The sequence below is a fragment of the Chaetodon auriga genome, chromosome 17 (genome assembly GCF_051107435.1).
Source record: "Chaetodon auriga isolate fChaAug3 chromosome 17, fChaAug3.hap1, whole genome shotgun sequence".
Lineage (NCBI taxonomy): Eukaryota > Metazoa > Chordata > Actinopteri > Chaetodontiformes > Chaetodontidae > Chaetodon > Chaetodon auriga.
In genome coordinates this window covers 1,869,491-1,881,260 of record NC_135090.1, presented here as the reverse complement: position 1 = coordinate 1,881,260, position 11,770 = coordinate 1,869,491, and the positions used below count along the sequence as shown (strand labels likewise).

Genomic DNA, 11,770 nt, shown 5'->3' with positions numbered 1-11,770 from the left:
GGAGCACTGAAGTTGTTCTGGATGCTCATCACGGAACAATGTTGGTTTTTCCTTTCATTTGTCTCTAGTCTGTGGTTTTTCATTGCAGTGCTGTAGGGCAGTAATATGTTGTAGTATTGCAGCAGTAGTGCTGGCTTTAACTGGGCAAGGCAAGGTGACTTTATTTTTATTTATTTATTTTGCATTTCATGCCAAGACTAAAGCAACAAAATAAACAATAACAACTTTTTTTGGCCATACACAATCTTGGGATATTGTCACCACATAAAACTGTTCTGCAGTCATGTACTTGGTTGCCTGATAAATCTAAGTCCAATATTCTTTCTCATTTGAACTCTGGCTGAGTCTCCACCACATCCTGAGAGAAGTATCTCTGTTGTGACTGCACTCTCCATTCTGCTCAGTAGCTAGCATAACCGCAAATTTAGAAATACTGATGTCAAGCTCCTCACTGCAATTGAAAATGTTTGAAATTATTTGAATTTTTCAAATAAACAGCTGCCTGCTCCTAAAATTGAGTCATGAAAACAAAATCTGTGGGCCATAAAAACAAAACTATGTTCTAACAGATGCTAAAAATCCCCTTGAAGGAGGATTGTAGAAATGTGTGATAATTCTCTGTAAGTTGGTCACTATGAGTGACACCTTTAACATTACACATTGTCATTTGATCCATTATTATTGTAGTAAATAAGATGTGATGTGCACTGTGACATTCAGTCTTTCATATTTGGCCACAAAACCATCATTTCATCATTTCCTTTTTATTCTTGTTTATTTTAGAGGTATTTTGACACTACTTCTCATATGAAACTCATTCAACAAATAAAAATGAGTTAATGCTCAAAGAGTGGCAGTTGTAACATTATTTGAAGGAGCAGTGGTTTAAGTTGAAGTAGCACTTTTACTCATAATAGTAGTATTTGTAATTAATTAAATGTTAGCAGTGACCTTATGAATACGGCTCAGAGTGTTGTGTGACATACCACTCCTCCATGATTGTGGAAAATGCTGTTGCATCACCAACAACAGGAACAAACATTATGCATACGCAGCGGCTCAGTGGTTTACTCTAGAAAAAGAGACAGGAAACCACAGGTTTCACATAGCTTCTTTCTACCTGGTTTCATCCACCTCTACAAAACTCCAGTGTTCTACATCCCTTCCACCCCCCTCCCTCCCTCTCGATCTCTCCTGAGCCTCACCCAGACAGAAAGTTCAACAGGAATCCTGCATTGCTTCATTACCCAGCCACTGTTGCATAACTTTGGTGTTTCCTATTTTTTCCCCAAATCATCACATCGCATTATCTCAAATTCATGTGCTAACCTGTCCCCCATGTGACTGAAATCATTTCTAATCCTCTGGAATGATTTGTATTTTCATTTCCTCATTGGACAGAGGTTGGTAGGATCACTGCTCATGTTTGGTTCAGATGACTAGATAGATACGTTTATCATATGACCAAAGTATGTAGATACAAACTTTTGTGTACTTTTGTTCTGGAGCTGTTTCATAGTTTGGGCTAAACCCCTTATTCTAAAAACAGGAAATCTTAATGCTACAGCATACAATTAAATGGTATTTTAGACAATAGTTTTCATTCAGCTTTGTGGCAACAGTTTGTACTTAACCCTTTCCTCTTTCAAAATGACAATGCTGCTGTGCATAAACACAGGTCCATTAAGAAATGGTTGTCCCACTTTGGTGTGCAAGAACTTGACTGACCTGGACAGAGCCACGAGTTCATATCTGTCACACCTCTAAGAGCTACACCGCAAATAAGACACATTTATTTTCTCCTACTTACAGTGAAGTGTAGGAGTGACCTTTAAGATCAAAACTTAGGTGATGATGACTAATCTCATGTATGCTCAGAGCAGGAATAACCAATTGGAGATGAAGGTTACCCCACCTCTTCTTTTAAAGTTTAAAACAAGGTTTATTTGGAGCACTCTGGCAGCTTACCTAGCAGAGCACATAGCCTGTATCTAGGATGAGTCCTTATTGTAGCTGCCATGGTTTGATTCCAGCCCAGGCCCTTGGCCCAGCTCCCTCCTCTCTCAGAGAAATAATCTGATAAGGAGAACTTAGTACCACTGAAAGTGCTTTCTAAAGAAATCAATGCCAGCTTTAATCTTGTTGCTTGCACCAGTAATAAATATACAAAAAGAGAAAAGAAAATTGAATGTGAATTCTGAATTATTCATATTGCTTCAGTTAACTTATTACTCACCATGACCAATGATATTTTGGATAATTACTCCAGAGCATACATGTGTCTTATCTGACTTTGTACTGGAGGATTCATTTGACCTCTGGAGCTCTGGAGAAAAACTGAAGGATTTTTCACTGTCATCTTTCTCAGGTGAAGTACAAGTCCACCTTCAGCTGTTGGATAAATACAGACGCTGACCTCAACTCCATACAGCACCTTTGGGATGAACTGGAATGCCAACTAAGAATCAGACCTTCTCACCCAATATCAGCATTGAACCTCACAAATACTTTGAGGCTTAGTGGCAGCAACTCCCCACAGCCTCTGGTGGAAAGCATGAAACCAGAGGACTGGAGGCTTTCATAGCAGCACATTAATGTCTATTGTGTCACATTCACATGTTAACTATCACACAAGTGTCCATATCCCCATCAGCAGCCACGGCCACATAGTGTAGACAGATGCTGCATTTTTCTGGCTCTATCAAGACGAGGCATAGCCTTTGACTATATGCTCCAAACAGTTACTGACCAAAGGGAATTTATTGACCAACATTTGGTGAAATGATTCTCATTTTACAGGGGTTGAAATCTGAATCACACCCAAAAGGGAAGATATGGGGGTTTTCCCCTTCTGTCCTCAAACAACCTCTCTTATTTTCACTGAATCATTAACTTGAAGCCTTCCTCCACATATCACTTTTTCATGTGGTTGACACTCTTGTTTGAGTAATGCACAGTTCTATTCCCCTAAAATGGAAGGAAAGCTTCTGCTACCTGTATCTAAGAAGGACAAACAAAAGGGGAAGCTTTGTCAAAGCACTGTGTGAAAACCCCCTAGAAAGAATTAGGTTAATGGAAACACTTAGGCAACAGGTACAATAATCACACTCCAGATGCCAAGATAAGGTTCAGTATGACCTATGTGTGAGGTGAATGACAAAGTAACAGGTAACATGTAAAACTTAAAAAATTAAAAATGGGCCGCTCCTATAAAGGATTATGTATTACAATTTTTCATAATACTTTCTTTTATATTCTTCCTCTTCTGTTTTTAAAAATTTAGGAACAACTTCCATCTTTTATATCAATTCATAGAAACATTTAATTTGTCTTTTATGGCTATTATTAATAGGAAAAAGTAATTGATTATTTGAAATTGCTGACGTCTGGGCATGATAATTTTTCTAGCCATTACAATACTGATAAATCATTGAGTATATTTTTCTTAAACATGAAATATTCTCAGTTAAATGTGCAGGCCGAGACGTAGTGAAAAAATGGATTAATAACAAAAAGTCCATCGCCCTGGCATCGCTCTCCTGCACTAGCTCTGGCTCCTTCCCCAGGGAGGTTCCTTTACATGTACCGAGGACAAGATTCTGCAGTTGAAAATCAGCATGCCAAGACCTCTGCCTTTTTCCACCTCGTGGATAGGAACAAAGTGATAATGTTTCTTCTTAATGTGGCGTGAGCTAATATAGTGGCAAACCCATGGTGGATTTGGGGCTGAGTCTGACTGGGCCCCAGAGGTGCAGATCGCCTCACACATGTGAACTGCCAATCCAGGCCTGACTCCATGGAATTGTACACAGGCACAGTGAGGAGCAACTGTATGCTTCTCTATTATGGATCTGCAAGTATACAAATTTGGCCACTCTCCCTGATGGAGATTCCAGTGGTTCATACTTTCACAGGATCTCTCCATGTGTAAATGCTTATTTTCTCATTTAAGAGGAACTACATCAAATTAAGGTTATCAAGTTGTACTCATGTATGAGCTACCGCATATTAATTGTATAACCCAGTATTTTTCGATGTTTTACTTTTCATATATTTAAGCTGAACAGATGATCTTGTAATGAGGAAGCTGAGCAGTGCATCAGTCTACAAACATTACTGCGTTTTCCTCTGTGGCTCTGGGGAGAGTATCAAGTCTTTTTTTAGATGAAGGGAGTTTACTTTCTTGTGGCAGATTTAGAACAAGAAAAACGTGAAGAGCAGGGTGATGTACCACAACATGAGGGAATTTTTTCTTGACAATTTTTTTCAAACCCAAATTAAAATGAGATACAAATACTTAGGAAATGTATGCAAAACCATGTAGAGGGCAGTTTCTGGAAAAAGAACTAAAACATTTTAAGTAAATATTAAAAAAAATATTCACTCTGTTTGTTATTCTTATTTAAATAGTTTTTCTATGCTATGCTTTCTATTGGTGTTTGTCACTGCCATAAAACATTGTCCTCATGATAATCCAGGTTAAATACAGTCCTGTGATTCTGATCAGTGTGTGTGTGTGATTTCCCATATTTTCACCATCAGTGTAGTAAACAAGTACAGTTCTATGTGAAGCGCACGGGTTGAGAGAATCCCGTAATTGCAGTCTAAAATGAAATGTGATTATTGCAGCAATACAGAATAACAATGGTTGTCAGAAGATAACTGTGTTTCCACAGTAAATGTGCTTCTTTTTTTATTAGAACTCTGACACAGATACACATTATTTGTATTGTGCATGTGAAATATCAGCCTGTTAGCCTGTAAGCCTAGCATGTGATCAGCTAACTTTCAGTATCCAGTTAACACAGCACAGTAGTAAATCCATGTGGTAGAAGACGTGGGCGGGGACCACATGATGGCATGTTATCAGCTGTTTGAAAGTAGCTGATATTAAAAAATTCCAATGTCAGGGCTCATTCTTACAAATTAGGAACTTCAGCAATATTGCTACTGCTCAAGTTTTACCATGGTCACATATTGTACTTTAACTATTTCTGAAATGATGATCCCGTTATATTCAGGTATTTATTCTGTTATAGAAAAAATGAGTGGAAAGTAGTCTACAGGTTATTCTTTATCTTATCTTTGACTAGGCCTGAATTAAACAAAAAGGAGCTGTGGGCCACACAGACAGCTGTTCCTCCCTCTCTGTGCATTGTGTATGTTCCCTGTCATCTTGAAGTGGCAGCACAGTGCACAAAGCAGACTACATTACATTTTGCCTGTCCTATACATACTAACCAGTTAGACTATGCTGGAATACTACTTGGACCCAGGTTTGCAGTGTGTCAAATTAATTTGTTGGAATTTAATAAAAGCAAAAAGAATTTAGGAAATTGTAGTTTTGGGCATCATTCCTAACAGTAATAACATAGACCTCTGACAGAATTCCTGTGCAACACAATGTTATTAGACATTGTGGTTACATTCACACTGAGTTTTACTCTCAAAAATAAAGTGGTTTTAGCTAATACAGCTTACCCCTTGTTAAAACTTTACTACCTGTCTGATCATCTGACTGCTCATTGTTTTTTTTTTTTTTTTTTTTTTTTTTTTGGTGATGTTTCTGTTTTTAAAGCCAATAGAAATTAAAAGCTAGAAGGATAAGATCTACATTGTATGTGATAGAACCCAAGGGCAGTTTTCAGTTAGCAATCCAGCTGTTGAACGGACCGTACACGCTGTATGTACACACTTTAGCTGTAAGATATATTTTAAACAGAACAAGCTCATCTTATCTGGCATACCATCAGTGACCTCATTCACCACCTTAAGGCGATACTCCACCCACAACATATTTAGAGTATGAAAGACTCACCCTCTGTAGACATGAAATGTGGCTGTTAAAATGTGATTACTGTTATTCTAACAAATGAAAAGACTGATCTTCCGCGAAGGAGTCACATGGCTGACATGAGATTTGTGATACAACCACGAAACCTCCTTAATATAACAACTGCTGATATTTTGCACAACCTTAACTTCATAATCTGTTACATATGAAAATGAAATTGTAATTCTAAGTCATCTATGATTAAATCACAATCTTTACATTTACATTATTTCTACCAAGATAGTTTAGTATTAGAGTGGCTTTCTGTGAAATATAGTGGCAGATTCTTTATGCTTGGAGCCAACTATTCGACTTTGGTGTTAATCCAGACTAGGACTTCTGCCATCAGGAAATAAACATCTGTTATCCACATGAAACAATGTGTTTGCAGGGTCAAGAGGTCAATCCAGCCTCAAACTGAGTGATAGTGTGAGATGAATTTCTTTGTGTTAGATAGTTTTGCAGATGGGAATGGCAAGTTCAGAGTGACTTTTCGACTTGCACTGTGATTTAAATGTTTTCTTCATATATTACTCTTATCCAAAAGATCTACGTCTGATATATTTGTGGCTTTTTTACAGTTACGGCAGTAAGCGTACAGTAGGTGGATGTTCCTCTTTCCAGGATGCGGGTTGCCTGTGATGAGAAAAAGGCGAGCAAACCGCTTGTCACACCCGACTTTTTCTTATGACTTAAGAAACCTGGAGTTATCTCAGTCTTACCCCAACTTTTCATCTTGTTTGCTGAAATGTATGGCAACAAATCTAAGCTAGTATTGATCTTCATTGAGTCAAACTCTGACTAACTCTCCTACACACACTCCTGTCTGCTAATAGACATGAAACATCCACACTCATTCTTACTCATCTGAGATGTTACTGATAGTTGTGGTTGCTCTGTGATGTTGTCATAGACACCATGTAACCTGAATGGCTATGAAAATTATTCAGTTTTTGGTTTTAGATTACATATAAAACTTAAATTCCAACTGAATGTACCAGTTTCTTATCAGATTTCTTATCTACATTGCACTGTATTTCTTTTCCCCCTATGACCTTGAGCCTAGACAATATGAATATATACACATGAGTATTATGAGAATTAACTTTGATGCTTGCCCTGGTGGTGGAGGGGTCCATTAGCTGCAATCTTGAGTCCAGCCAGATATTTTTGTCGCACAACATTTATATACTCATTCTTCCCTTGTTTGCTACCATCTCTTTACTGACTGGCCTAAAATGTCCAGTAAGAAAGTCAATTTCAAGTCATTTTTGATCAACTGAAATTAAATCTACAATTCCATAATTGGGCCAACAGCATCAAATATATAAACATAGATTAGCAGCAATTCTTATATACTTAGTTATATTTCAAGAATTGCTGCTATTCTATGTTTACATACTTCGTTATATTTTTTAAGAACATTATTTTCTCTTAGTTTTATTCTCATCCTTATTCTTTTTTATTGTATATATTTTATGTTTATGTGTATGTTTAACCTGCTGCTGCAACAAAAGAATTTCCCAATTGGGATCAAGAAAGTAAAGTCAAAGTCTAATCTGCTGATGAAGATCATGGGATGAGATTGAAAGCTCCAGAACACCTACTAAACAGGGCCTTGAGGTGACAATGTTGTGGTGAGATTCTTTTGTCATCTATGAGAATGATGTTGGTACGTAATCACACGTTTTTGGTCACCTACCACATATAGTTTTTGAATTCCAATATAATTCATCCTATTTATCATAAAAAGATTGAGTTTTATGTATTGGATCATGACTTCCTTTTTACAATCACCTTGTTGCAAGCCAGTACAATAGAAATATTACACGATTATCAAAACTCTTCATGCAGAACTACAAGGTCCTGCTTTACATCGGTCTATTTTCAAACTAAAGGGAAGTGACACAATGTGCTGCATATCAACAAGGACACGTCAGTTGCAGTTCATGTTTTACTTTAAGCGAGGGCACATTTTTGTCAGTGCTAGCAAAATGGTAGCTGTCGTGATGAATAACTGAATGATGTGCGTGTTCTACCCCACACTTTAACCTGGTTTCCATATGTTTGACCCACATAGAGATGACCAGTACACCACAACATACGCAAACACTACATTTGTTGGTATGATCGACTAAAATATTCAGTTTTAATCTAAACTGAAATACTAGGTGTGTTTTGTGGATTTTCTGTAGCTGTCTTGCGTATACAGGTGTATGGCAGAATGTGAGCATCTGTGTGTTTGTGAACTTGTGTTACTAAGTGCGTATCCATGTCTCTGTGTGAGTATCTGTAGGCTTGTCAGTTGTAAAAGGGTTTTCTACACAGGTATTTGTGTGTATGTGCTATCGGGATGATACAGTCATATAGATGCCATGTGTGTAGGAGTGTGTGGTCCCTGCTTCTGGGTCTCTCTTCCTCATCAAATCTCCACTCAGTCATAATGAGTGACATCACTGGAGTTTCCCCCCAGGAGGAAACTGTTTTTAAAAGAGCCACTCACTGAGTGTCAGTCTACAATTCAGAGCGGCAGTAGAAGAAGAAAGAAAGCTCACAAATAAGGCTGCTAAGAGCTCAGCTTGACTTGAAGTGATCAAAGGAACTCATACAAAACAATGGAGGGTGAATGCAAGGTACTACTGGACGCCACTGCCACCACAGAAGCCAGGAAACAAACAACACATAATATCAAACCCAGCTCAAAGCTAACCACAGCCCTGTTGGCGTTCACACTCTGCCTCGCCGCTGCTGCTGCTGCTGTTCTTGTCTTCAACAGGCATGCCAAGGTAAGAACACATCTTAGATTAGTCTGAATTATTGAAGGGCCTGGATGTCTCTCACAGTGAGTGGCCCAACTCACGTGAACCCAGCCACTCTGTAACATTCTCTTATTACATTTCTTCTTGAAACAGGGAACAGGACAAGATGAAGACAGTTTTGGTGAGTAAAACAAATCCATCTCTGAAATTCACTAGTGTACTTTTAAGGTTGATACAATAGCTTTGTAATCTTTGTAATTAGCTGATCTCATTAGACTCCAGTGTTTCTTCAGTTTCTATCTGTTGTAAAATCAATAGACACTTATGCTACTCTTATTCTGATACTGTGTGCACCACAGTGCACCAGAAAAGTGCACGTCGAAAAAAGTGGAGCTCTTGTGGTATGCTTTACTTTATAAACCTCTGTCTTCTCTTCTTTCCAGATCTTCATCACACATTGAGGCAAATTTCAAATGTAAGAGCGGCCATTCATTTACAAGGTAAAAACAAACACAAAACAATCACTAAAGAATATGTGGGTTTTTGATACATATAGTGAGCACAATATGACAAGATTGATGGCAGACATAATTTGGACAGGCACTCTCAGTGTATGATCTTAACTATTGGTTTTCTTAGTCAAGTGGTTCTGAAACCACTGGTCTTTGAGTTCTACAGGCCATTTAGTAGATCAGGGTGAGGGTTACAGTACCGTGAGGAAATTTGAATGCTTCTTGATTGAATTCTAGGGCCTCTTGTGGGAGATTTAGGCCTTCTTGAGAAAGTTCTCTGGGTTCTTAAGTGAAGAAAACGGTATAGCTTTGTGATGATGTCTGATGAAGGGGTTTTTGAAGGAATTCTAAGGACTGTTTAAGAATTTTTGGGGCCCATTATGGAAATTTTGTTCCCTTGGGTGGGTACTTCAAATACTTGAAGCAAAGTAAAGCTAAGGCTGTGGTAGGGTCCAACTGCAACATAATTAATTGTGTCATTTAACTGTAATGCATTTCATCATAAAATACTTGTTTATTCATGAGCCACATCGAAGATAAACTCCACATTCTGATGGATAATAACATTCGCTGGAATCCTCCTTGTCCTTGCTGAAAAATGTTTCAAACCTTTGCCTTAATCATCAATTCTTATTATACTCCAACTGTCAGACATTTGTGATCATCTCCATCACAATCTCTTTTTACTTGTCAACAGGAGAATACAACCCTGCCATGACCACCTCAGTGGAATGGAAAAATGAGGTGGATCAGTCCTACTCTCAAGGAGGGCTGGAACTTGACAACAACGAAATTGTGATTCCTAGAAATGGCCTTTACTTCATTTACAGCCAAGCGTCTTTCCGTGTCAGCTGCAGCAACAGTGACACTGATGACACCACCTCAAAGCCAATGGTTCACCTGAGCCACACTGTGAAGCGCTGGTCCAGCACATATGGGAATGATGATGCCAAGAAGTCCTACGAGACCATCCTGCACTCTGTCCGCACTGCCTGCCAAAAGACAGCCAGCAATGATCCGGATCAGGAGGGGAACTGGTTCTCAGCTGTGTACATGGGAGCTGTGTTCAACCTGAGCAAAGGGGACAGACTGAAGACTGTGATGGAGGAGAAGATGCTGCCCTACCTGGAGGACGAGCAGGGGAAGACTTTCTTTGGTGTGTTTGCCTTGTGAGGACAGGTGACTGATGACAACAGGTGAAAATATCATTGTACATGAAGAAAAGCCATCAGGCTAGTGTGAGACCTACAGCCTGCTGCCCCAACCTGAACTCACTTACATCATTGAATGAAGATGTCCACAGAGAGTTTACTCTGCATGAAACAGTCATTGCAACTTTCACTATAGACTTTACACCAAACTTTAAGTGATTGCATTAGCAAGTAAACTGAGTTATGCTAACAGCAATGAACAACAGAGCCCACTATTAAGTAATGTATAACCATAGATATCTCTATGAGTCTATAATGTTATGTACTGTGTACTATTGCCTTAATGTCAGTACCTTTTGCAGTACTGCAATGCTTCATCTACTGTCTTTGACATTTGTTTGAATGTACTATGATTGCTACATATTTATTGTGTCACTACAGGCTGACAGAAGTGGATTTTAGTGGATGTATTTACTCAACATAAGATTATTATATTTATTGAATTATTTATTGAATTATTTATTGAATTATTTATTTATTTATTTATTTCTGTGTTTCCATGTGTTATTCTGATGAATGCCCTAAACAATATTTGTGTGGAATTTTATAAATAATTTATGAAATCATTATGTAACCTGAATTTGAACCAGGTTTTTGTCAATGTAATGTTTATTGACATTTTCAGAAAATGCCATGGTGCCTGTGGTGCTGTAAAAATGTCTAAATAAAAAATCAGATTGAAAAGAAAATTCTGTCTGTGAGGCCTGTGTTGCTTCATTTGTGCTACAGGAGTAGCAGCCAAAGCTTCATTAGAAGGCTGTATGTGTAATTCACTGCATTTTTGAGGTGATTAGGACAAGCACATATTACAACACACTCATGTTTATCAGTCCAACTGACCAAATGCCTGAACAATAAAATTGGTGAACATTCTGGGAGGAGATTTGGCTCACTGCTGCAGAGGAGGAGTTTACATAATCAAAACGCTCACTGTCAAAATCTATGTATCGAGTATGTAACACTTGCTGGCCCAGAATAAGTTTGTAACTTGCTCTTTTGGAGCAAAAGAATGTGTCACAACATCCACAAAACCATCTAAAACTCTGCTGCTGTCTATCCCAATGCTGTCTATCCCAATGCTCAATGTGAACACGCACGTTTGCCAGTATACTGCATGTACATGTAGAAATACACTTGTTTGTCACTAACCAATCTATGAATCGTAACCAACTAAACACCCATGGAATGGAGCAAGCTTCAAATGTTTCAGGTGCGTCCACAGGGGAATAATGTTTAAAACCTCTGCTATATGAAGAAATTGAAAATTCAACAACAATTTCAATCTTGGTGGAATAATCAGTCACCAACTTCCCTACCTGGTGAAGATTTAGCAAGCTCTGAGCTCCCTGGTGTTCCAGGGGTTGTGTGGTGTAAAACTTTACTGACCTCAGTGGAAAATAACATTACTAAAGGTAGACAGTGGTCCACTTCTCCCACTCTCAAGTAGCCCAATTT

The 11,770-nt window shown here is 38.3% G+C and overlaps 1 protein-coding gene across 1 annotated transcript; it reads left to right on the top strand.

Moving 5' to 3' along the window:
* Positions 1 to 8,374: 8,374 nt before the first annotated feature.
* tnfa (tumor necrosis factor a (TNF superfamily, member 2)) lies at positions 8,375 to 10,600 on the top strand. Its single transcript, XM_076754801.1, has 4 exons — positions 8,375 to 8,619; positions 8,746 to 8,773; positions 9,036 to 9,092; positions 9,802 to 10,600. The coding sequence occupies exons 1-4, from the start codon at positions 8,449 to 8,451 to the stop codon at positions 10,275 to 10,277; spliced, it is 732 nt and encodes a 243-aa protein (XP_076610916.1). The 5' UTR covers positions 8,375 to 8,448; the 3' UTR covers positions 10,278 to 10,600.
* Positions 10,601 to 11,770: the final 1,170 nt, after the last annotated feature.

Bases quoted from the DNA above. Each gene is read 5' to 3' on its own strand.
- tnfa (XM_076754801.1), top strand. From the start codon at position 8,449: ATGGAGGGTGAATGCAAGGTACTACTGGACGCCACTGCCACCACAGAA. The intron at 8,620-8,745 runs GTAAGAACACAT...TTCTTGAAACAG, and splicing joins TCTTCAACAGGCATGCCAAG to GGAACAGGACAAGATGAAGA. The intron at 9,093-9,801 runs GTAAAAACAAAC...ACTTGTCAACAG, and splicing joins AGCGGCCATTCATTTACAAG to GAGAATACAACCCTGCCATG.